We start from the raw sequence: 26,827 nt of genomic DNA on the forward strand, positions 1-26,827 counted from the left end.
TACACGACGCTACTCCTGTACTCAAACCTTCTGACTATGAAAGCCCTCATTCTGTTTGTCTTCTTAACTATCTAAGACACCCAAAACTCATTGCACCCCATTCTTTCTCATTTTATTGCTGTTCAGATAATGATCTGCCTTCCTGTCTTTATCACCAAAGTGGATAACCACACATTACTCTATCTACTACATATCTGCCAACTCACTCAACCTGTCCAAATCACTGGATCCTCCACAACTCTATCCAACCGAGCATCCTTCCTCCACAAACTTGGAGATATTTCCATTTAATTCCTACATTTAAGTCATTATTATGTATCATAAATAAGCTGGGTTCCAATTAACAAAATGACCGCCACTTGGAAAATAACCTGCGTAGTCCCACTCTTTGTTCAAAGTGCATCTATCATCAAAGTTTGTGTACTATATACTGTACAACCTTGAGATTCGTCTTGTTGCAGGCAGATACTAAATGAAACAGCACAATAGAACCCATTAAAAACCCCACACAACAAAGTGTAAAAATCATGCAAATGATAAAAATGTAAACAAATAACACCCAGAACATGAACCACAAAGTCCCTGAAAGTGAATCCAGCAAGTTCAGCATGAGACAGGTAAACCTCAGAGTAGTGAGCTGAACATGGTTCATCCTTTGCCCTCGGCCTTGATACCCTGACCTTCTTAATCTGGCTTGGCACTTAAACATGCCAAACATCAGTTCATTTTTCGCTCTTGTGCCTGGGCCCAAGTCTGCTGTAGCAGTGACTGCTGTGGCCATGCCTGCATTCTCAAAAATCCGATCACAAGCAAGAGAAAGTCTGCAGATGCTGGAAATCCAAGCAACACACACAAAATTCTGGAGGAACTCAGCAGGCCAGGCAGCATCTGTGGAAAAGAGTACAGTCAATGTTTCAGGCCAAGACTATTGATCAGGAGCCGTCCTGATGAATGGTTTTGAACTATAACTTCAACTGTATTCTTTTTCATGGACGTTACCTGGCCTGCTGAGTTCCTCTGGCATTCTGTGTGCGTTTCTCTAAAATCTAGTTCGCTGAATCCTACAGGATCTCGTAAAAATGTCAGGTCATACTGACGGTTCAAAAACACAATTCCAAAAGAAGTATTACAGACTGTGGATTACAGTGATTTTAGTCCAGAAAATGTGTAATTACTGGAATAGTTAGTAGTTTTGTCTGCTGCCTGTAAATCATTCCCATGTCTCACCAGCTCCATCTTACCTATACCTGTCTGCCAACTGGTCCTTGTCTAGATCAGTACATTTGTTTTAGCTTTGCACACTGATCTCTTTTTTCATTCTCCTTTACACTTGTGTACTGGAAATAACATTAAACTATCTCCAGTCTTATCAGTCTTTGAAAGTTCCGATACACCACATCTATCAGCCTCTCCCATCCGCTTTACTATTCAAATCATCACTAAATTCTAGTCAGTTTGTCAGAGGCCCAAACTTGTTCCTTTGCTGTATTGTCCCATGTTCCTTTATTTCAGTTCAGGACACTGGTCTTGGAACTAACTCCTTCACACTATAGTTTGATGCATTTTATTATATTATGGTCACCCCTCTCTCCTAAGATACTGTAGTGCTTACAGCAAGATTTCTCATTGCTTCCTTCTCATTACACAAAACCAGTGCAAGGATGTCTAGGAAACCCTCTTCCACAGTATTGTAACTCATTTGGTCAGCCCAACCGATTTGTAGATTAGAGTTAATTTTGCCTGATTTCTAGGCTCAGCATGTAATTTAGTCCAATTACACATTTTTTGTTTAACATTGCTGCTCAGGTTGATTTAACAAATTTTCTTGCTTCACCTAATGCTCCTGCTTAATTATGCAGCCCAAGGCATGAAAGTGGCTTCCCAGTATATTAACGTTAGAGTAGTCAGGAGCCACTTCTCCCACATGATTGGAACCTGCTCCATATGTGAGAACTTGAGTCTCAGCACTTGCTACATTTATCACAGACCTCACTACTTGTATCTCATGTGAAATCACTTCTTGAAGCAAAATTCACCCTGTTCATTAAATCTTCCCTGTGATTATCATCCCTCCTGCTAAATCTTATACTTTTAACTCTCCTGGATCCATCTATAAGTTGTACAAATCAAATATCATTTCACTACTGTAAAACTCTGTTAACCCTGCACATGTAGGACTTCACTGATGCTGGACTGGCAAATTTTCGGCATTAGAAGATGTACTTTGTTAATAGCAGCAGGTTTTCCAGAATAGTATTTTGTTAATGCTCAAATAACTCTTTATTACTTTTTTTGAAAATATATAATACAGTAACATTTCATTTCACCAGGAAGGCTCAAGTGAACAAGGCCAACAGAACCAGGATTTTGGAGCAGCGCAGGATGTGTGAATGGATGGGCAGCATTGAAACAGGGTCCCGAGCGAGTGGGAGGAGGGTGTGGGAAGCAGACTCCAGTGAGTGGAGGGGAAAATAGGGCTTCTGGTGAGCGAGCGAGGAACGTGGCAAAAATTACACAGTGAGCCAGAGTCAAGCTATTGGAGCGTGGATTACTGGAGTTTTATTATAAGGTGCCCAAAGTGCTCCCTCTAATCAGAGAAATATAGAAACACAGAACCACAGAAAACCTACAGCACAATACAGGCCCTTTGGCCAACAAAGCTGTGCCAAATATGCCCTTACTTTAGAAATTACCTAGAGTTACCCATATTTTAATGAGCTCCATGTACCTGTCCAGGAGTCTCGTAAAAGACCCTATTCTATGTTCTATACTACTGGACAGGTATATGGAGGAATTTAAGGTGGGGGGTTATATGGGAGGCAGGGTTTAAGGATCAGCACAACACTGTGGGCCGAAGGGCCTGTACTGTGCCGGTTCTATGTATCTGCCTCCACCATTGTCGCCGGCAGCCCATTCCACACACTCACCACTCTCCGCATAAGAAACTTACCCCTGTCATCTCCTCTGTACGTACTTCCAAGCACCTTAAAACTGGGTCCTCGCACACTAGCCATTTCAGTCCTGGGGAAAAGCCTCTGACTATCCGCACGATCAATGCCTCTCATCATCTTATACACCTCTATCAGGTCACCTCTCATCTTCCATCACTCCAAGGAAAAAAGGCCGAGTTCACTCAACCTATTCTCATATTCCAATCCAGGGAACATCCTTGTAAATCTCCTTTGCATCCATTCTATGGTTTCCATATCCTTCCTATGGTGAGGCAACCAGAACTGAGCACAGTATTCCAAGTGGGGTCTGACCAGGGCCCTATTGCAACATTACCTCTCGGCTCCTAAACTCAATCCCACGTTTGATGAAGGCCAATGCACTGTATGCTATCTTAACCACAGAGTCAAACTACGTAGCAGCTTTGTGTGTCCGATGGACTCGGACCACAAGATCCCTCTGATCTTCCACACTGCCAAGAGCCTTACTATTAATACTATATTCTGTCATCATATTTGACCTACCAAAATGAAACATTTCACACTTATCTGGATTGAACTCCATCTGCCACTTCTCAGCCCAGTTTTGCATCCTAACAATGTCCCACTGTAACCTCTGACAACCCTCCACACTATCCACAACAACTCCAACCTATGTGTCATCAGCAAATCTACTAACCCATCCCTCCACTTCCTCATCCAGGTCATTTATAAAAATCACGAAGAGTAGGGGTCCCAGAACAGATCCCTGAGGCACTCAACTGGTGACCGACCTCCATGCAGAATATAACCCATCTACAACCACTATTTGCCTTTTGTGGGCAAGCCAGTTCTGGATCCACAAAACAATGTCTCCTTGGATTCCGTGCCTCCTTACTTTAATAAGCCTTGCATGGGGTACCTTATCAAATGCCTTGCTGAAATTCATATAACACTACATCGACTGCTCTACCTTTATCAATGTGTTTAGTCACATCCTCAAAAAATTCAGTCAGGCTCGTAAGGCACGATCTGCCTTTCACAAAGCCATGCAGACTATTCATAATCATATTATGCCTCTCCAAATGTTCATAAATTCTACCTCTCAGGATCTTCTCCATCAACTTACCAACCACTGAAGTAAGACTCAGTGGTCTATAATTTCCTGGGCTATCTCTACTCCCTTTATTGAATACTGGAACAACATCCGCAACCCTCCAATTCTCCAGTCCCCAATGATGATGCAAAGATCATCGCCAAATGCTCAGCAATCTCCTCTCTTGCCACCCACAGTAGCCTGAGGTACATCTCACCCGGTCCTGGTGACTTATCCAACTTGATGTCTTCCAAAAGCTCCAGCACATCCTCTTTCTTAATATCTACATGCTCAAGCTTTTCAGTCTGCTGCAAGCCATCTCTACAATCGCCTCTGCTATTTCCTCCAGTTCCATACACACTTTTCCACTGTCACACTTGATTGGTCCTATTCTCTCACGTCTTATCCTCTTGCTCTTCACACACTTGTAGAATGCCCTGGGGTTTTCTTTAATCCTCTCTGCCAAGGCCATCTCATGGCCCCTTCTGGCTCACCTAATTTCTTTCTTAAGCTCCTTCCTGCTAGCCTTATAATCTTCTAGATCTTTATATCATTACCTAGTTTTTTGAACCTTTTGTAAGCTCTTCTTTACTTCTTGACTAAATTTAACCATATAACCATATAACAATCACAGCACGGAAACAGGCCATCTTGGCCCTCCTAGTCCGTGCCGAACCCTTAATCTCACCTAGTCCCACCTACCCACACTCAGCCCATAACCCTCCACTCCTTTCCTGTCCATATACCTATCCAATTTTACCTTAAATGACACAACTGAACTGGCCTCTACTACTTCTACAGGAAGCTCATTCCACACAGCTATCACTCTTTGAGTAAAGAAATACCCCCTCGTGTTTCCCTTAAACTTCTGCCCCCTAACTCTCAAATCATGTCCTCTAGTTTGAATCTCCCCTACTCTCAATGGAAACAGCCTATTCACGTCAACTCTATCTATCCCTCTCAAAATTTTAAATACCTCGATCAAATCCCCCCTCAACCTTCTACGCTCCAATGAATAGAGACCTAACTTGTTCAACCTTTCTCTGTAACTTAATTGCGGGGGGGTGGTCTTTGGACTTCTGATCCGTTGGAAGTATCTCTGGAATAGATGGAGCTTGTGAGTACCAGGCAGGTTACAGCTTAGCCCGTATAAGAGTAATATCCTAGTGGCTGGCAAGGTTTGCTGGAGCTGTCGGAGGGGGTTTAAACTAGCTTTACAGCAGGATGGAACACTTTGGGCTGTCCAGCAGGAGAGAATCAAAGCGAAAGTGAAAGGTAAAAAGGTAGTCATCCAAATCAATGGGAAGAGGGAAATGGCACTGAGCAAGATCAGCTAAGCTCTTGATGAATGGTGTGGCAATCCGGAGAAGTGGTCTCCTGCTCTGATTGCCTATGTTGTGGGTTGCAGAAGCAGACCTCACACTTGCTGAGGAGGCTTGCTTCTGCATGGCTCACAGAGCAGCAGAGACCCTCTGACCCACTGAGTCTGTGCAACTATTAACTAGCTATCTACTCTAATCTACAGTACATTAATCTGGGGATTAATGCAGGTAGGGGTCTGGTATCGTCTGCAGGCCATGCATGGGGTGAACAAAACATACACAGGATAGGCTCTCAGCTGTGGTTTGCAACCCACCCATATTAGTGGAGGAACCAATCATGCAGTAAGAGAATCCTATTTTCCTTTTCCAACATTTTTCTCCACAGAAATCCTACCAAGCAGCAGAATTACACACTGAGCCAGCCAATGGGATTTCAGGACCAGAGTCTTTGGACTGAGGGGGGGTTGGCCATGCCAGAGAATGAGACGAGCACGTACAGAGAAGACATTCTTTGTCACAATCACCAGGATAGTGTAGCCAATCAAGTAGTCCCAGTGGTCGACTATAACCCTGACAGGTTTCAGCAGCAGCTGTCCTCCGGAGAGCAGGAAGTAGAAGCAGGCCACCAGGTAACCCATGCAGAAGATGCTGATCCTGCTTGTGCCAGTGATAAAGATGAGGCAGAGTACAAACCAGAACAGGTAGCTGAAGACCACCACTTTCAACATGTCTAAGTAACACCTGACAGAAAAACAATCCACATGAAGCAATTACAATTAGTGCAGTAACTTCAGCAGGAAAACACTCACTTGACCGACTTTCACTTCCGGAAGCGCTCATCAAAAATTCCAAAAGGTTAGCGTTATTTGTCACGTATGCACCGAAATGTGCAGTGAGATGCATAATTTGCATCGATGACCAACAGTTTGAGGATAAGCAGGGGACAGCCCGCAAGTGTTACCAAGATTCCAATGACAACATAGATGCCCAGAACTTACTAACCCATACATCTTTTTAGAATGTGGGAGGAAGCCCGAGCAGTCTTAGGGAGAACGTACACACTCCTTAACGACATTGACAGGAATTGAACCCTGACTGCTGGGGCAGTAAATCATTGTTAGCCACTGCACTACTGTGCCATTCAGTAACTACACAGTTGCATTAGATAAACTATTTAAAAAAAATCAGAATTGGGTGGGGGTGGGGTGGATGGTGGAAATTGTTTTCACAGCCTGTTTAAAAATGGTATACAATATTTTCTTTTCAGAGTGGGGATGAGATTAATAGTTTATATATTTGTCAATGTGAATGTTTTACATGTTATGGTTCCCGTTCAGACAGAAAAGACTGAAAGAAAATGCTGTATTACTAATTAATTTGTCCCCCAAACTTCCTCATCCCCAGAGTTCAATGTTAATTTTTTTTTTGGCCAGTTAACTGTTTGACCATAACAGTCGTATAATCCCTGCTGAAAGACACTCGTGCAAAACACACTTTATTTTCACTCACAATGGCAAATACTGATATTTTAGTCATGTATATGAAGTTACAAGTTGTAAGGTTATGATCAGATTTCTATCAAATAACCAGGTATTAATTTCATTACTTAAAATGCAATGAATTGTTAATTTCAGCTACAAATTATGTATGCAACAGTATTATTTGCTTGAAATTATTTTTAAATCTTGAAATAGTCTGAACTTTGGTCCCACTAATATCTATTTCTGAATTTTAAGGTATTCACTACCTTTTCAATCCACCGCTGCAATACGTTTGATTCCGGTTGATTAGGACACATCAGGATCAGTATGTTTTGGCCCAGTTAAGCGGCTACCCCAATCAGCCAAAGTTTCATGGAAATAGTTAAAAGACAAGCTACCATTTAACAGATTAACAAATTATGTATTTAAATGAAATACAGAACAAATTAGAACACTACCAATTTACTACAGTACTATAAAACTATTAGTTTGCAATGGTTATCAACGGAGGAACATGCTAGCGTGTTCTTTCGATTGACTATATAAACAGAGTCAGTGCAGATAATGGACTGCCTTCATTGCCTTCCTGCACGAAACAGTGCCTTAATTCAACAATAAGTTCCCTGGCATCCTATTGGTCATTTACTCAGCCTCAGTTGTGTCATCCTCATCACTTTTCTCGTCTTCATATTCCCTGCCTTGGTGCTTTCGTACAATACTTTTGCGCGACTGCATCACCCAAATATTCATTTTCAATGTAACATTCAAGGTAATTGTTGACACCTTCAAATTCTTCATAGTTCCTAACTTGTTGAGTTAGTGAAATTGTTCTATTTTCACTCCTGACCGTTTCCGACATCTTCAAGTCTAAATGCTTGAAACCACTGTGAGCAAAACAGTTCTGAATTATCACCAACTATCACAGACAAACTGGACTGCCTGTAAAAGGTTAATGCTTGCACTCACTTCCTTGGCCATGGAAGATGCCAGCAGATTTTCTTCAATTGCTTTGAGACTGTGGTTGACCAACTTTCCGTGATAGAAGCTCTTTAAATTTTCTTTTATGATTCCCATATCCCATGTTTCTTGTCTGTGCTGGTGGTGTAGTGGCATCCATACCCAGACTTCGGAACAAGAGGTCCTGGTTTCAAATTTGGCCAGCTCCTTGTACACTTTCCATCCATGCTGGGTTGAGTGTCGAGCTAGCAGCTTGACCTCATAAACACACACAAGCACTAAAGAAATGGAAAGGTTGCTGCTTGATGTGCCAAACAAGGCACAGAGAGGAGCTTTTATGCTTACCCATTTCCATTAGGTGCACCAACGATGTTGTATTGGCAGGCAAAACTATGTTTGATAGTTCTCAAACATTCTACATTAGGGTGTATTGCACAATTGTCAACAAGCAGAATTTTGCTTGATTTCCCTGTAGCTCCATATGTCAAGTCTTTAGCCATTTCTTAAAAATTTCTGAAGTCATCCATGCATTATTAACACTACTCGATTGGTAAACTATTCATTCTTAGCCCTTTAAAGTATCGAGGTTTAATGTTTTTCCCAATAACCAATACTTTTTTTTAATCAGTTCCTGAAATATTTGAACAAGACAACACAGTTATGCAATCCATTGCTTTCTTCGTAGCTAATAGTGTTGTGTATCTGTAGCAAAGGGAACTGTCTGGCACGGCATGATGAAAAAGGCCTGTTTCATCAGCAGCGTAGATAACATCTGCACAAAGTTCAGGGGACAAGTTGAGGAGTTTTGTAGGTTTCCATGTTTCTGCACTTACAGCATCAGCACTACCTTTCTTGCTGGGTGCTTCTTGAATTTAATGTGGAGTTTACATTTCCATCATGACAACCAACCATCTGTTCATGACCCAGCTTCTTAGCTAGCTCCTCTGATTTTTTTTTAAAGTATTGATCATTGATCCATTGTCATGTCCAGTTACAATGGAAAACCACTGACTGAGGGCCACTTCAGCATCTGGACACTTACATTCACACTTCTGTTTTTGGGAAATTCCCCGCTGTCCCTCACATGATGCCCATTCTTCTCACAGTTTATTTTGCTGACGTATCAAGTGCGCAATTGTAAATTTCGGCACTCTAGATATCTCTGCCAGCTGACGAGTGGTTTTAGGCAGATGGCTTTTAATTTAGTCCAGGAAGGTAACTTTTTTGGCCAGAGTCAAATTTTGTCATGGCATCTTGACAAGGGTCTCAATTTTTTTTTTGTTTTAAAAGTCAAAATAAACCAACAAAATTATCAAAAATCACCGCTTTTTGAATCAGCATCCATCAGCTCCCAGGTGGTGGGGTGGAGCTATGTCTCTACCAAAGGAAGTGTAAGGAGCTCCTTCCCACCGCTAGCTTGCAGGTCACCCCTGGGTAAGGTGTAGCACCTCCTTAGCCCCTCTTCCCCCCCCCCCCACCCTCGATCAGGGGGTCACGTGAAGTCATGGGAGCAGGTGATGGATGGTCATATGAGTGTATTACTGGTCTTACTTATGCAACCACAGATGCCAGGCAGACAATCAGACAATCTCTGAAGAGTACTGATAATGGCTGGGGTCGCCCGTCTTGTAAGGACATAGCCCAGAAGAAGGCAATAGGAATTCACTTCTGTAGGAAGATTTGCAAAGAGCAATCGTGGTTATGGGACCATGGTCGTCCACGTTATACGACACGGCACATAAAGATAATGACGATGGTCCATCGACCCACATGGATAACATAACAAGCACACGCCACTAACACAACAGTTCACTCTTAGCCTGGTATAGTGTCTGATGGCTGCACAAGTACACATTACTGACCACCTCCTGTCCCAGTTAAGCAGCATAGTATCCCAAATGAATGAAAGGAATCTTGGCTATTTGCTCAATTAAGATGGTGCTAAATGGCGACTCCTTTGCTTGCATTTTCAGAAACAGCTCTATTTCCATCTTTATTTTTCCCTTTCAGGGTTCTTTTGAAGACCCTGAACTGGAGTTACATGCTGACTTCGGTTCTTTGCGGGAATGGGACCCGTTCTCGGGGTTTCAGGACCAGCCGTTGTTCCGCATTACAAGGATTTGGGCAGAGAGGTGACCTAGTGTTTGGAAGCTTAAGGTCTTGGGGCTCTAGAGATGGGCAGATCGAGGGTCGGTGTCATGGCCGGAGACTCGTGTCATCGGGGAGGCCAGAAAATTTTTTGCTGTGGACCCGAAGACCCGAGGTCTTTGCGATCTTCAGGCACAGAGCTTGTAAAAAGCGATCAAACAGACTTTTTACCATCGTAAACCAGCGGGTTGTTGTTATGTTTCCTGCTCGCTGTGAAAATGGGGGACACCTCCCTCTCCCTTGCCAGGGAGAGAGAGAACCTGTGGTTTGTCGAATGCCAAATGAATTGCGATAGTCTTTGGGGTAACTGCAAGGTCTGTGTCTTTGCTATCACTTAACTCACGCTTGTGCTCAGTAGCAGGTATGCTTTTTTTTGCTGGGGGAGGGGGGAATCTTTGCCTTGCTGCTGTTTACGGGCGGGAGGGGAAAGCTGGGAGAGGACCTTGGGGTTCTCACATTTAACCGTCGTTCTTTCTTTGGGGTACCTCTCCATTTTCGTGGATGTTTTGCAAAGAAAGAGCATTTCAGGATGTATGTTGTATACATTTCTCTGACATTAAATTGAACCTTCGTACCTTTGAAATAGGCCATGCCCCAACTAACTGATGGCCCAATTAACCGGAATCCACTGTATACACTTCTTAAATTGGCAAGGAATTAGCACTTTTAAGTAAGAATTCACTACTGGCATGCATCCATTTCTCATTAGAGATAATGTAGATTAACTTCCTCCCATGGTCATCTGGCCTGATTATTTTGCAGCTACAAACTGGGAAGGATCTTCTGAAGTTCTTTACTATCTGCAGAACTTTAGTATCTGTTGAGACTTCTCTCTTGTGTACTTACTGTTAGAACATTTACCTTATTTACATGTGGTAAAAATGGGTGTACAGATAAAGTCACAAGTTCTGGAAGTTGCAGCTGTTTCTTTGTCAATGTGAATTATTTTCAGATGTTATGGTGCCTGTTCAGTCTCTTAACAAATATGATAAATGACTAATTTATTTAGCCCCCTAACTTCTCATCCATATATTTTGTATTTTTGGCCAGTTAACTGGTTGACTATAAACCACAATCACCTTTTAAGAGTTTTCAGATGAAGCTATTGCATAATTTTGGTTTGCCCAATATGCTTTTCTTACTTCTCATGACACAGGAAGTTACCATTCTGTCCATCAAGTCCATGTCAGCTTCCAGAGGAGGAATCCCATCAATTCCATTTCCCACTCCTTATATCCCTGCAGCCTTGCAACTTGTCCTCGCTCTGTCTCGTTCTCATTCTTCCACCTCCAGACAACTCAGCTGAGTGACCTGTGTCCATCTGAGAACGAGGGATCTGCACATAAGAACCTCTCAAACTTTGGTTTGTCAACCAGCATCCAAAGTTGGGAAAACAAAACACTGAGATAACGGTGACTGGGTGTTCCAGGGGTGGCATACCTGCAGTGTAGGAAGTTGGCAACGGGGATGTACTGATTGACTGTGGCTGTATCCAGACTACGGCCGATCTCTGTGTTCTCCCCGGCCAGAAGCCGTACTGCTCCTTTGTTCTCATCCTCAAACACCTGCCACTGGTTGGACGCGTACAACAGCAACATGAAGTCATCTGGGAGCAAATCAGGTAAAAATCATTCTTTACTTATAAAGGAAACAACAGAGTCTTAACTATAATACACAGGATACGGAGCAATGGCCACCACTAGACCAAAAGATCGTTCAGCCCAGGAGTCTATGGTGGTCTACATCGTGGAATTGATTCAATCTCTTTCCTCCCCTCTTCCAAAGCTCTGCTCAAAGCCCTGAAAATTATTTTCCTTTAAAGGTGCGGCTCACGCCATTTTCCCACCTGGATACGTGGTGAGCTGGAGATTATTCAGAAGTTGCTTTTATACTCCCCTGGCGTGATAAAGCAATGTAACATGATACACTAATGCTGTTGGAAGAGCCTACAATGTGATCATTCACCAGGTCGATAACATTCCCTGACCTCAAAAGATCTGCCATTAACAATGTATTTGAAGGGTCACTGGTTAATCTCTTCTGTATCTTACAATATTTAATATTAATTCACTTTAGTTCATTATTTATGTGAAATTCATCTGTAGATTTTCTCCTTACCTTCATAAGTTATTGTATGCTGTATGTGTTAAGTGCTTTACACCCTGGTTCGTAGAAACATTGTTTTGTTTCTATATACATTATACGGTCATATACTCTAATACATGCATATAGTTAAAGACGATAAACTTGACTTGATTTGACTGTATTACATAGGATGCCACTAGATGGCATTGCATTGCTCACCGACATCCTGTTATAACTGCTAAAGAATGCTCCGGTTTCAATATTCATACCATTATGTAAGTTAGCAGCATAAATGAGCCACTTCGCTCTCAAATTTATCCCCTTCTTCTTCTTTAAATCCCTCCAATGATCTAGCCTCCACAACCCTCTGGAAAGAGAATTTCAGGGATTAACCATTCCATACACCTCAGTTTTAAACAACCTCTTTCTAATCCTGTGTGACTATGGCCTCATTCTAGATTATCCTACTTGTGCTGGACTCCCCCCCGCCCCAGTAAACAGAGATATTTCTATTATTTTTCCTAATAGAAACCTGGCTTTCACTCACACTTATGTAGCCCTCTCACTGAGGCTCATTAGCTAACTCTGGCTAACAGTCATGTGTCTTAGCATTGCATGAGTAACAGTGAGAAGGTCATCTTCAATAAACCATACACGTCAACCAAACAGGAATGTTCCACTGAGGGAACAAACATTGTGGTGAATGCTCCATCAATACTGCCCCCTGCATTCATTCCCCAGGAAGTAACAGACCTTACACCATAATAAAATTACAGTGGAAGTATATTTACAGATATTTCAACTTTAACAAACAGTTAATAGAAAAAAAGAAAAGAAAAAAGGTCCATTACCGTTAACCTAGTCTAAATGTGCACATAAACATTGGGGCTCGTTTCTGAAGTACAAACCCCCATTTCCAGAAAAGTTGGGATATTTTCCAAAATGCAAAAACAAAAATCTGTGATATGTTAATTCACGTGAACCTTTATTTAACTGACAAAAGTACAACGAAAAGATTTTCAATCGTTTTACTGACCAACTTAATTGTAAATATACACAAATTTAGAATTTGATGGCTGCAACACACTCAACAAAAGTTGGGACAGAGGCATGTTTACCATTGTGTACATCACCTTTCCTTTTAATAACACTTTTTAATTGTTTTGGAACTGAGGATACTAATTGTAGTAGATTTGCAATTGGGAATTTTGTCCATTCTTGCTTGATATAAGACTTCAGCTGCTCAACAGTCCGTGGTCTCCGTTGTCTGATTCTCCTCTTCATGTTGCACCATACATTTTCAATAGGAGATGGATCTGGACAGGCAGCAGGCCAGTCAAGCACACGGACTCTGTGTCTACAAAGCCACGCTGTTGTAGCCCGTGCAGAATGTGGTCTGGTATTGTCCTGCTGAAATAAGCATGGACGTCCCGGGAAGAGACGTTGCCTTGATGGCAACATATGTCTCTCTAAAATCCTAATATACACATCAGAGTCAATGGTACCTTCATATACATGCAACTCACCCATGCCGTGGGCACTGATGCACCCCCATACCATCACAGATGCTGGCTTTTGCACCTTTCGCTGATAACAATCAGGATGGTGGTTTTCATCTTTGGCACGGAGAACTCGACGCCTGTTTTTTCCGAAAACTAGCTGAAATGTGGACTCATCTGACCACAGCACACGGTTCCACAGTCTTTCGGTCCATCTGAGATGAGCTCGGGCTCAGAGAACTCGTCGGTGTTTCTGCATAGAGTTGATGTATGGCTTCCTCCTTGCGTAATACAGTTTCAAGTTGCATTTCTGGATGCAGCAACGGACTGTATTAAGTGACAATGGTTTTCCGAAGTACTCCCAAGCCCAGCTGGCTATAATTGTCACAGTAGCATGACGGTTTCTTAGGCAGTGCCGCCTGAGGGCTCGAAGATCACGCGTGTTCAACAGTGGTTTCCGACCTTGCCCTTTACACATTGACATGTCTCTGAATTCTCTGATTCTTTTCACAATATTATGTACTGTAGATGTTGAAAGACCTAAATTCTCTGCAATCTTGCATTGTGAAATGTTCCTTTTGAAGTGACTAACAATTCTCTCATGAATTTTGGCACAAAGGAGTGAGCCACAACCCATCCTTGCTTGGAAAGACTGAGCCTTTGATGGACGCTACTTTTATACCCAGTCATGATACCTCACCTGCTACCAATTAGCCTGCTTAATGTGGAGTCTTCCAAACCGGTGTTACTTGAATATTCTGTGCATTTTTCAATCTTATTTTAACTCTGTACCAACTTTTGTTGAGTGTGTTGCAGCCATCAAATTCTAAATTTGTGTATATTTACAAAATACAATGAAGTTGGTCAGTAAAACTATTGAAAATCTTTTCTTTGTACTTTTGTCAGTTAAATAAAGGTTCACGTGAGTTAACATATCATAGATTTTTGTTTTTATTGCATTTTGGAAAATATCCCAACTTTTCTGGAAATGGGGTTTGTAGTTGGGTTTATCACTTTAATTACTCATGCCACTGAACCCAAGTAACCAGCCTCAATTCAAACTTCCCATGAAGACCGTTATAAATAAATTGTCTAACTCAGGAGTATATTTGCACTTCCTCCCTGGAACCATTCACCTGCACAAAGCACTCTGAGCAATAGCATCTCCCTTTCAGGCGAGAGTCTGTGGGTGTCTTCCCTTGAGCTCTTCTCCACACCTCCTTCCTCTTCCAACCCCTGCCTGCAAAGACCCAAAACCAACCCACTGTCCATCAGAAATCTTATCCCACCCAGCTCTCTTGACTGTTCCACGCATCCCCCTGGACAGAACGTTACCAAGACAAACCTGATTGGGTGACAGAACATTCTTAAACCAAGCAAACGGCTCCTTATCTTAGCAGAAACCAAAATACTAGTCTATGAAGCTTAGTTAACAGAACACACTGTGTTTTGCAAAAAAGCTGCTGAAATAAAGTGCCTAACAGCATAGCAGTTGGAATACAATAAAAAATGTTCTTAGCCAGGACACTTACTTACAATTGTAATCTTGAATCTTAACTACGATCAGACTTTTAATCTATCATATCTCGGATATGAAGATGTAAAGACAAATACATTTGCTCACTGGAATTTCAATATCTTACACACTCGATACTCACAGACAAGGAACATAGGATTGGGTCTCCTTATGAAGTCTGGCAGATACAGCCACTTAATCAGATTGGAACTCAGGCCAAGGCTGGATCTCCAAGGATAATCTGTAAGGAGTACCATACATGAAGGAAGGATTCTGTCCTGCTTGCTGATGCAAACAAGCTATTCATCATTGTGAGACTACACTGGGAGTAATTCCCACTCCACCCTTTGCTTCTGTTATTGGTATGTTGAATGATGGGATGACAGGGAGTATTTAGGGATTGCAGCCAGCTGCACCCATATGAAGCATTGCTCTAGGGAGGGTGGGCAAGCCTGTTAGAAGCAGAGAAGCACGGGAATGGGGCAGATTGGTCGGGACATAGAGAGCTATTATTGACTGGAATTGGGTTACTTGTGAATAGATTCAACTCATTTAGCTTCATTTTGAGTTTTGGCTATAGGTTAGGGTGGACTTTATCCAGAGTTAATGCAAGTGTAGGAACCACATCAAGGCCACAAGCATAGGTGGATGTTCAGGGTGAAATATCTTGATGCTTCCAAGTCTCTGTATCCAATAACAAGCGGACATTGATAACAACCACCATTGAGGGTGGAGTTTGCCACTTCCCCTCAGGTTAATAGTTGGCCGGTGGGTTAACTGGCCACTTAAACTAGTCCCTGTGTGTAAGTGAGTAGGAGAATCCATGGAGGTGGTGGGGTGAAGGGGAGGCTAATGAGAGTGGAGGGGGAGTAAGGGGGTCTGTGTAAGATTTGTGCTGAACTGGATGGTTGATCGGCAGCACAGGCTGGTAGGCTATCTCTCTGTCTCTCTTATTCTGTAACACCTAAGGAGCAGTTTACGGACCATGTGTTGACATCACCAGAATGCACAGTGGCACGAGTTACCATTGACACTTCCTCAAGGTTAATCTCTCCCTAAACGTCTAGCTAAATGCTTTGTTGATTTATGTTACCCAGTTGGTTTGAGGAGGCACCTTTGCAAAACGAGGGAGGGATCCCGAGACACAGCAGGTACTGGAATGAAATGATGCAGGCGATGAAACAACAATACTTGGGCCATATCTCAGCAATGGCTTTCCTGCGACGCCGCTGGACAATGGCGGTCAGGCACAAGGCATGAATTGCAGAGTACAAGTCCATTCGCTGCCCAACCAAGTTGATGGCCATCATGAAACAAACCTGGAAAACAAACAATATGATGCCGGTCATGCTCCTGATTTCACCCTGTCGTTTGAATTAGCACTGGCCTGTACCCAGTTTTCACCTTGTCGTTTGGTTCAGCACTGGCCTGTGCCCAGTTTTTAACCCTGTCCTTTGGTTCAGCACTGGCCTGTGCCCAGTTTTCACCCTGTCGTTTGGTTCAGCACTGGCCTGTGCCCAGTTTTTAACCCTGTCGTTTGGTTCAGCACTGGCCTGTGCCCAGTTTTCACCCTGTCCTTTGGTTCAGCACTGGCCTGTGCCCAGTTTTTAACCCTGTCGCTCGGTTTAGCACTGGCCTGTGCCCAGTTTTTAACCCTGTCCTTTGGTTCAGCACTGGCCTGTGCCCGGTTTTTAACCCTGTCGCTCGGTTTAGCACTGGCCTGTGCCCAGTTTTCACCCTGTCGTTTGGTTCAGCACTGGCCTGTGCCCAGTTTTTAACCCTGTCCTTTGGTTCAGCACTGGCCTGTGCCCAGTTTTCACCCTGTCGTTTGGTTTAGCACTGGCCTGTGCCCAGATTTTAACCCTGTCCTTTGGTTCAGCACTGGCCTGTGCCCAGTTTTTAACCCTGTCGTTTGGTTTAGCACTGGCCTGTGCCCGGTTTTTAACCCTGTCCTTTGGTTTAGCACTGGCCTGTGCCCGGTTTTTAACCCTGTCCTTTGGTTCAGCACTGGCCTGTGCCCAGTTTTTAACCCAGTCCTTTGGTTCAGCACTGGCCTGTGCCCAGTTTGTAACCCAGTCCTTTGGTTCAGCACTGGCCTGTGCCCAGTTTTTAACCCAGTCCTTTGGTTCAGCACTGGCCTGTGCCCAGTTTGTAACCCAGTCCTTTGGTTCAGCACTGGCCTGTGCCCAGTTTGTAACCCAGTCCTTTGGTTCAGCACTGGCCTGTGCCCAGTTTGTAATCCAGTCCTTTGGTTCAGCACTGGCCTGTGCCCAGTTTTTAACCCTGTCGTTTGGTTTAGCACTGGCCTGTGCCCGGTTTTTAACCCTGTCGTTTGGTTCAGCACTGGCCTGTGCCCAGTTTGTAACCCTGTCCTTTGGTTCAGCACTGGCCTGTGCCCAGTTTTTAACCCTGTCCTTTGGTTTAGCACTGGCCTGTGCCCGGTTTTTAACCCTGTCGTTTGGTTCAGCACTGGCCTGTGCCCAGTTTGTAACCCTGTCCTTTGGTTCAGCACTGGCCTGTGCCCAGTTTTTAACCCTGTCGTTTGGTTCAGCACTGGCCTGTGCCCAGTTTTTAACCCTGTCGTTTGGTTCAGCACTGGCCTGTGCCCAGTTTTTAACCCTGTCGTTTGGTTCAGCACTGGCCTGTGCCCAGTTTTTAACCCTGTCCTTTGGTTCAGCACTGGCCTGTGCCCAGTTTTTAACCCTATCCTTTGGTTCAGCACTGGCCTGTGCCCAGTTTTTAACCCTGTCCTTTGGTTCAGCACTGACCTGTGCCCAGTTTTTAACCCTGTCCTTTGGTTCAGCACTGGCCTGTGCCCAGTTTTCACCCTGTCGTTTGGTTTAGCACTGGCCTGTGCCCAGTTTTCACCCTGTCGTTTGGTTCAGCACTGGCCTGTGCCCAGTTTTCACCCTGTCGTTTGGTTTAGCACTGGCCTGTGCCCAGTTTTTAACCCTGTCGTTTGGTTTAGCACTGGCCTGTGCCCAGTTTTTAACCCTGTCGTTTGAATTAGCACTGGCCTGTGCCCAGTTTTCACCCTGTCATTTGGTTTAGCACAGGCCTGTGCCCCGTTTTTAACCCTGTCGTTTGGTTTAGCACTGGCCTGTGCCCAGTTTTTAACCCTGTCGTTTGAATTAGCACTGGCCTGTGCCCAGTTTTCACCCTGTCGTTTGAATTAGCACTGGCCTGTGCCGAGTTTTCACCCTGTCGTTTGGTTTAGCACTGGCCTGTGCCCAGTTTTTAACCCTGTCCTTTGGTTTAGCACTGGCCTGTGCCCAGTTTTTAACCCTGTCGTTTGAATTAGCACTGGCCTGTGCCCAGTTTTCACCCTGTCGTTTGGTTTAGCACTGGCCTGTGCCCAGTTTTTAACCCCGTCGTTTGGTTTAGCACTGGCCTGTTCCCAGTTTTCACCCTGTCGTTTGGTTTAGCACTGGCCTGTGCCCAGTTTTTAACCCCGTCGTTTGGTTTAGCACTGGCCTGTGCCCAGTTTTCACCCTGTCGTTTGGTTTAGCACTGGCCTGTGCCCAGTTTTTAACCCCGTCGTTTGGTTTAGCACTGGCCTGTTCCCAGTTTTCACCCTGTCGTTTGGTTTAGCACTGGCCTGTGCCCAGTTTTCACCCTGTCCTTTGGTTTAGCACTGGCCTGTGCCCAGTTTTCACCCTGTCGTTTGGTTTAGCACTGGCCTGTGCCCAGTTTTTAACCCTGTCCTTTGGTTCAGCACTGGCCTGTGCCCAGTTTTCTACCCTGTCGTTTGAATTAGCACTGACCTGTGCCCAGTTTTCACCCTGTCGTTTGAATTAGCACTGGCCTGTGCCCAGTTTTTAACCCTGTCGTTCGGTTTAGCACTGGCCTGCGCCCAGTTTTTAACCCTGTCGTTCGGTTTAGCACTGGCCTGTGCCCAGTTTTTAACCCTGTCGTTCGGTTTAGCACTGGCCTGTGCCCAGTTTTTAACCCTGTCGCTTGGTCCAGCACTGGCCTGTGCCCAGTTTTTAAACCCTGTCGTTTGGTTTAGCACTGGCCTGTGCCCAGTTTTTAACCCTGTCGCTCGGTTTAGCACTGGCCTGTGCCCAGTTTTTAACCCTGTCACTTGGTTCAGCACTGGCCTGTGCCCAGTTTTTAACCCTGTCGTTTGGTTTAGCACTGGCCTGTGCCCCGTTTTTAACCCTGTCGTTCGGTTTAGCACCGGCCTGTACCCAGTTTTTAACCCTGTCGTTTGAATTAGCACTGGCCTGTGCCCAGTTTTCACCCTGTCGTTTGGTTTAGCACTGGCCTGTGCCCAGTTTTCTACCCTGTCCTTTGGTTTAGCACTGGCCTGTGCCCAGTTTTCTACCCTGTCCTTTGGTTTAGCACTGGCCTGTGCCCAGTTTTCTACCCTGTCCTTTGGTTTAGCACTGGCCTGTGCCCAGTTTTCACCCTGTCGTTTGGTTTAGCACTGGCCTGTGCCCAGTTTTCACCCTGTCGTTTGGTTTAGCACTGGCCTGTGCCCAGTTTTTAACCCTGTCCTTTGGTTCAGCACTGGCCTGTGCCCAGTTTTTAACCCTGTCCTTTGGTTCAGCACTGGCCTGTGCCCAGTTTTTAACCCTGTCGTTTGGTTCAGCACTGGCCTGTGCCCAGTTTTTAACCCTGTCCTTTGGTTCAGCACTGGCCTGTGTCCAGTTTTTAACCCTGTCGCTTGAATTAGCACTGGCCTGTGCCCAGTTTTTAACCCTGTTGCTCGGTTTAGAACTGGCCTGTGCCCAGTTTTTAACCCTATCGTTCGATTTAGCACTGGCCTGTGCTCATCTCATTGATGCAGATTTCCCAGAGCTCTTCAAGAAGCTTGGGTCCAAGCCATTGTTATTATCATCTTTCACCTCCTGTGGTGAGCAAAGGGTCCACTGGACCTCCAATTCCAGGGCATGCACCAATTCAAATTTACTTTTGACCTCAAAGGTTTTCCTGCCACGTAAATTATGTAACTAGCCCACAATGTTGGCATGCTTTCCACCTACTTACCTCACACTTCTCTACGCAGATTTTGGAGCTCTACAGTACATAAACAGGTCCTCAGCCCACCACCCTATGCCAACCTTTCCCACCTACATTAATCTCATCTCCCTCTATTGGTCCTCTAAAGCAGCCTATACAAGCCCCACTCTCAACAGTTTCTATATTCTATGATTCTATATTCAATATCTACCCATCTCTACATAGTCCTTCACAACACTTCTTAAATCTGTGCATCAATTCCCATATAACTTAAACCATAGCACCAGCACTCTCTGAACCTTGTCTAATTTATCTCACCATAATCTACATTATTACATTCATGCAGTCTACTCCTGTATTTAGCCAATTCCAAAACACTTGTATATATATCTACATATTCCATGATACGCTCATCTCATATAATCCTACCTGACCAACCAATCTGAACATAAACCATTAACTTGCCAGAGCTGTGTCTGCAGTAACCTGGCTCTAGCTTTATGAATTAAACTTGATAGCAACCAGTTTATACATAATAACAAAGAGAATGTACTGGACACAGCTCAGCACACCACAAGAACTAGCCTCCTTTTTATAGACCCTGCCTATACATCCCAATGCCGCAGTAAAGCAGCCAGCATAATCAAAGATCCTACCCACCATAGACAATTTCTCTTCTCTCCTCTCTCATCGGGCAAGAGATACAAAAGTCTGAAAGCATGTATCACCAGGCTCAAGGACAGCTTCTATCCCACTGTTATCAGACGATTGAACAGACCTCTTGTTTGATAAGATGGACTCTTGGCCTTGCAATCTACCATGCTCTGATCTTGCACATTGTTGTTTACCTGCAATGAACTATTTTGGTAGTGTTTACACTTCAATCTGCATTGTTATTGTTTACCTTACTCTATCTCAATGCACTGTGTAGTGATCTGATCTGCATGAACAGTAAGACAAGCTTTTCACTGTATCTTGGTACATATGACAATATTAAACCAACATCAATATTGTTCTTTATGGACGGCATGCAAAGTTTTTCACTGTACACATAAAAACAATAAAAAACTGATTTACTCATTTGCAATTAAAAGCTTTGAAATATAGTCACATTTATGCTTAATTATCAGTCACAATACATTCCCAAACTCAGCTTCCTGATTTTAATGTTTAACCAACAAACGTGCAACAAATGTTAAGGTCTGAATTCAGCAGTTAAAGCAGCTCTGATCGAACATTCTAGCACAGCTAAACGGGTTTGCTAAGGATGTTAATGACCAGCTAGCTGTGCCCACAGTAGCTCCCTAGGCCAGATGTGAAATGTAGTTTCTGAAAATGGGTAGAAAAGAAAGATGATCACACAGTCAGATCACTTCTATTGGGTAGAGATTAGCTCAAAGAACCAAAATGGGGTTGGAAGAACGTAATTGGTGTAAACAACTACATCTACTGTAGATAAGCTTACAATGAAATATGCGGATATGTTTAAAATGCGTCCAATGGGAACAGGAAGTCCCCATGTGTGTGGATCTAGAGATGGATGATGTACCCAGTTCTAGGGTTAACTTTGCAAATTTGGAAACATTGGGAACCGGTTTCACTCTTTTCTTTAAAAGGGGCAAGCAGCATAGGAAATGTAAATGAGTGGGCTGTTAATGTATTCAATTACGTGTGGGTATTAATATACGTTCAGACACAGCAAATAATGGTGAATAAACCAAACAACTTCTACACATTATACCATTGGGAATGAGAAAGCAAGGCTGTAAGGGACGGAGGAAATCAAGGGTTATAGAATTTCAAACAAGAGAAAGTCTGCAGATGCTGGAAATCCGAGCAACGCACACAAAATGCTGGAGGAACTCAGCAGGCCAGGCAGCATCCAGGGAAATAAGTACAGGTAATGTTTCGGGTCGAGACCCTTTGGCAAGACTGGAGAAAAAAGCTGTGTAGTTTTAAAAGGAGGGGGGAGGGGAGATAGGTGAAACCTGGAGGGGAGGGACGAAGTAAAGAGCTGGGAAGTTGTTTGATGAAAGAGGCAGAAGGTCGTGGAAGAAAAAAAAGGGTGTGGTGGGGGGGAGAAGGAGCAGGGTGAGGCAATAGGAAGCAAGGAGATAAGGTGAGGGAGGGAAAAGAGGATGGAAAATGGTGAAGGGGGGGGGATCAATACCAGAAGATGGAAAAATCGACGTTCATGCCATCAGGTTGGAAGCTACCCGAATGGGATATAGGGTGTTGTTCCTCCAATCCAAATGCGGCCTCGTCACGACAGTGGAGGAGACCATGGATGAACATATCGGAATGGAATGGGAAGTGGAATTAAAATGGGTGGCCACTGGAAGATCCCATTTGTTCTGGCGGACAGAGCGTAGATTCTTGGCAAAACGGTCTCCCAATCTACATCGGGTCTCACCGATATACAGGAGGCCACACCGGGAGCACCAAATGCAGTTAATGACCCCAACAGACTCACCTCACCTGGAAGGACTGGTTAGGGCCCTGAATGGTGGTGAGGGAGGAGGTGTAGGGGCTCTTGTTCCGCTTGCAAAGATGAGTGCCAGGAGGGAGATCAGTGGGGAGGGACGAATGGACAAGGGAGTTGCATAAGGAGCGATCCCTGTGGAAAGCAGAAAGGGGGAGGGGGAGGGAAAGATGTGCTTCATGGTGGAATCCTGCTGGTGGTGGCAGAAGTTACGGAGAATTATGTGCTGGAATCTCAACAGTCCCCGTCAACAACTTCTACCAAATGATCACATATTTCCACTATTCATGCCAGGGGTGTGTACTGGTAAGGCTGCCATCTCCAGTCCAAGCTGTTGTAAGTCACTAAGAGTCATCCTTGAGCTCCTAGTAATGGCTTGTGAACCTGACTGTCTATCCAGTCAGACCCAGCCCTATTGTGCAGAACTGGAAGCCCACATGAGAAAGGGTGGGGAGCTTTCCTCCCTGAAGGTCCTGAATTAGTTTCCTCAATGATCTGACAGACAGACGCATGCTCACTTTGACTGAGACAACCTTTAGATTTTGTTTCTAAGAGCAGGATTTGGATTGTCATGCACAGATCTTGGATGGTTCAGTAATCCCAGTGGTCTGGTCACTGACTTTAGAGTCCATCCCCTTGAAGCTCGCTGAGACCCGTTTCTGTACACTCTTTCAGCTCCCAGGGACCCTGCAATCTCTTCAAATTTACTGGGTTACACCACTGTGAAACATCAAAAAAAGTCATGAATTCAGAGTGCATTATAGTATTAATGAGATAACATCTAATGGTCTGAGAAATCTGCCAGTCTGGTATCGATGTACCCAGTGTGGCAGATTAATGGAGTTTTATTGTGTTAACTGAAGGTTTTTTTTTAAATCACCCGTCCCTTTTCTGTTTTGTTGTCTGAAGGGAGGTGTTTATGTTCTGTTAGTTTTTGTGCGAGGGAGGGGGTTTTGGTGGTTGATGCCGTTTTTTTTTTTGTACAGGGGGTGGGTCTGATGTTTCTCCCTGAACAACTTTCATCTTCTTTCTTTGTTTTGTGGCTATCTGGAGAGATACAAATTTCCGAGTTGTTCATAATAAATGAAAATTTGAAACTTTTTTTAACCTTTGGACTGGAGCTCACAGTCTGAATTGTAAACCATTGTGCCAAGTTTTCTACCCTTGCGTCAGTGTCACGGATACATCAAGTTGACAATGAAATCCACAGTAATTCATTCTCTTGAAATTTTCAAAGAGGAATGGAAGCCTGTAGGCAAACTGTACCTCTAGCCCAAACTTGTAGAAGAAATAGTTTATGAAGTATTTGATGCAGTTCCATAATCCATCGTCCAAATGTAGCCGAGTGATGTTGTCTAGCAGGGTCCCTGTCAAGGGTGTCTTTAACCCCTTCTGGAGCCTGTAGTACTGCTGATGGCGATAAACAGTCACTTCGAATGCCAGCAAACCCAGGATAATCAGGTGGCTCTAAACAAACAAGTTGCAGCAGGTTTAATTACAACATAAAGGACTGGATGATGATCTGTTGTGGTATCCTGATACAGGCCAATATATCACATTATCACTGGTACATAGCATTGATTGCAAATCTATTTTCAACTAGCTAAATCAATTAAACTATCGAGGATATCTTCAAAAAGTGGTGCCTCAAGAAGGCAGCGTCATCATCCTCACTACCTGTGATGTGCTGTCTTCTCATTACTACCATCAGGGAGGTGGTATGGTAACATGACACCCACATTTCATGCTTTAGGAACAGCTCTTCCCCTTTGCCAACAAGTATCTGAACAATCCATGAACCCATGAAAACTACCTCAGTATTCCTTTTTTGTACAATTTGCTTTTCTACTGTAACCTCCAGTAACTTTTGATGTCTTACTCTATATACAAAACAACAAATTTTACAATATATGTTAGTGATATGAAATTGATACTGACAACACCAACAGTGCAGATGATTTGATTCTGTAAAGTACTGGAAGTATCTCAGAAGCAAAGAATGAGGAAGTCTATAAATAAAATCACACAATGCTGGCAGAACTCAGCAGGCCAGACAGCATCTATGGGAGGAGGTAGTGACGACATTTCGGGCTGAAACCCTTCATCAGGAGTGAAGTAACATGGGATGGTGGAGGAATGAGGAAGTCTATAAGGAATACAACTGAAATTGTTAATACAGAATGTCCAAACAGAACGATTGTGGGAGCCAGGGCACTTCTGAAGAGTAGATGCCTCGTTCTCTCTTCCCCACTCTCCCATGGGCCAGCTTCTATCCTGTTGCTATCAGACTCTCGAGTGGACTTCGCACACTGTAAAAGATGAATACTTGATCTCCCAGTCGACATCTTTATGGCACTTGAACTTTATTTGTCGACCTGCACTGCACTTTCTCTTTAACTGCAACACCTCATGGTGCATTGTGTGTTCTTTTTACTAACTCGATATAATTATGTATGGCATGATCTCATTGGATGGCACAGAAAAACTTTTCACTTTATCTCGGTACATAAGCCAGTACAAAAACCAGCATAGACGGAAATGTGCTAGGCAATGAAAGCCTGGCATTTTCATGTCTTTATTAGGTATCTCAAAGTGCCTTACTGTAAAGGAAGGATGATTGCAAGTATGGCTATTGCTGTAAGATTCAAAATACCCCAATCAATCTGCAGACAGTTTCCCCAACAGGAACATGACACCAATTAATAGATTAACATTGCTTTAGTCCCTTGGGTTAACTCCCTAGGATTTCTTCATAATGGTTCCTGGATTTTATCTGAGAGAACAGATGAGGTTGTGGTTTTTACACCATATGCAAAAAAGCGACATCTCAGATATCATACCACTCCTCCAATCACACACTTGTGCATCAGCCTAGATTTCTGTCCAAAAGTCTCTGGAGTGAAATTTGAACAACAGAAAATCTGCAGATGCTGGAAATCCGAGCAACACACACAAAATGCTGGAGGAACTCAGTGGGCCAGACAGCATCTATGGAAAAGAGTATATTTGACATTTCTGGCCGAGGGACTTCATCACGACATTGAAGTGAGATCTGAACCCACAGGAGGGTGAGTGACACTAACTGTCCTTAGCTGGGGTCAGGATTTCCCAGTGGCCATCTATTTCAATTCCACTTCTCATACCCACACCAACATGTCTATCCACAGCCTCCTCTACTGCCTTAATGAGGCCAGGCACAGGTTAGAGGAACAACACGTCGTATTCTGTCTTGGTAGTCTCCAACCTGATAGTGACAACATCAATTTCTTTAAAATCCAGTGACAATCTCTGTTTTCTCTCAACCAGCTGGCCCCTCACCCCTTCTCTTCCCTTTCTCCACCCTTATGACCTGTTCATCACCTCCCTCTGGTTCCCCACCTCCTTCCCTTTATCCTGTGGTCTACTGTCTTCTCCTGTCAGGTTCCTTCTTTTACAGACCTTTACCTCTTCCACCTCTCACCTCCCAGCTTCTCACATCATTCCATTTGACATTCTCCCCCCACCCCCCCCCCAATGCTGTCACCTGGTCTCACCTCTCACCTGCTAGTCTGTGCTTGTCTCACTTCCTCTACCTTTTCATTTTGGGTTCTGCTCCTTTCCTTTCCAGCCCTGGTTAAGGGTCCTGACCCCAAATGTTGACTCTTCCCTTCCCTCCAGGGGATTATAATAATCACTCTGTAGGTTGTAAGGTAGGGATGTTGGTTTGAGCTAGCAACTTTCATAGCCACGCACTCATACAACACTGAAATAGGCCCTTTTACAAACTCTTGGCACATATGCCTTGATTTTCTCAGTAACTTCATTTCACTTTGGAAATAAGAATTATAGCAAATTTTGAACACTTCCTCCTGGTAGCAATAGTGATAAAAACTCAAGCAGATTTCTCCAAGTGAATAATTGACACACTTATCAGAGATGATGTCTACTGGAGACTGGCAGCAAAGAGCTAACCATAGTCTAAATTGTACACTTGGGTCAATCCTATAGTCTTCCCAACAGTAACTCAAAAGAGCCAAACAAAGAGGGTGAGAATGATGATATTGATTTCCAGTGAGAGCACAGTCTTTCGAGGTAGAGTCCCAGTGTTTTAAACATGTACCTGCAGACAGGGCAGGACATCATCTTCACACTTCCTCAGTGCTCCATACCAATACACAGGGTCAATGGGTCCTGCGTACAGAGTGGATGTGGACTGCAGCTCCTGGCTTCCATTCTGAGGAGTACAAGGTAAAATGTTAATGTGACTGCGTACGGGACAGAAGAAGAAACAGAAAGTAGTAGTACTCCAATAATATGGTATCCGCCGGTTTTGAAATTCCAATAGTTTGGCATGCGGCTCATTGGAATCT

General features: G+C 43.8%; 1 protein-coding gene across 1 annotated transcript in view; it reads right to left on the bottom strand.

Annotated features, from left to right (window-relative positions):
- Nucleotides 1-26,827, bottom strand: part of LOC132400104 (piezo-type mechanosensitive ion channel component 2-like) — a 237,667-nt gene that overhangs the window by 127,161 nt on the left and 83,679 nt on the right. Inside the window, exons 16-21 of the mRNA XM_059981180.1 lie at nt 26,578-26,691; nt 23,745-23,945; nt 16,146-16,350; nt 15,174-15,272; nt 11,372-11,537; nt 5,843-6,086 (exon numbers count right to left, since the gene is read on the bottom strand). Coding sequence (XP_059837163.1) covers nt 5,843-6,086; nt 11,372-11,537; nt 15,174-15,272; nt 16,146-16,350; nt 23,745-23,945; nt 26,578-26,691 — 1,029 coding nt within the window. The remainder of the gene's footprint in view (nt 1-5,842; nt 6,087-11,371; nt 11,538-15,173; nt 15,273-16,145; nt 16,351-23,744; nt 23,946-26,577; nt 26,692-26,827) is intronic.

This window comes from Hypanus sabinus, chromosome 9, assembly GCF_030144855.1.
Source record: "Hypanus sabinus isolate sHypSab1 chromosome 9, sHypSab1.hap1, whole genome shotgun sequence".
Lineage (NCBI taxonomy): Eukaryota > Metazoa > Chordata > Chondrichthyes > Myliobatiformes > Dasyatidae > Hypanus > Hypanus sabinus.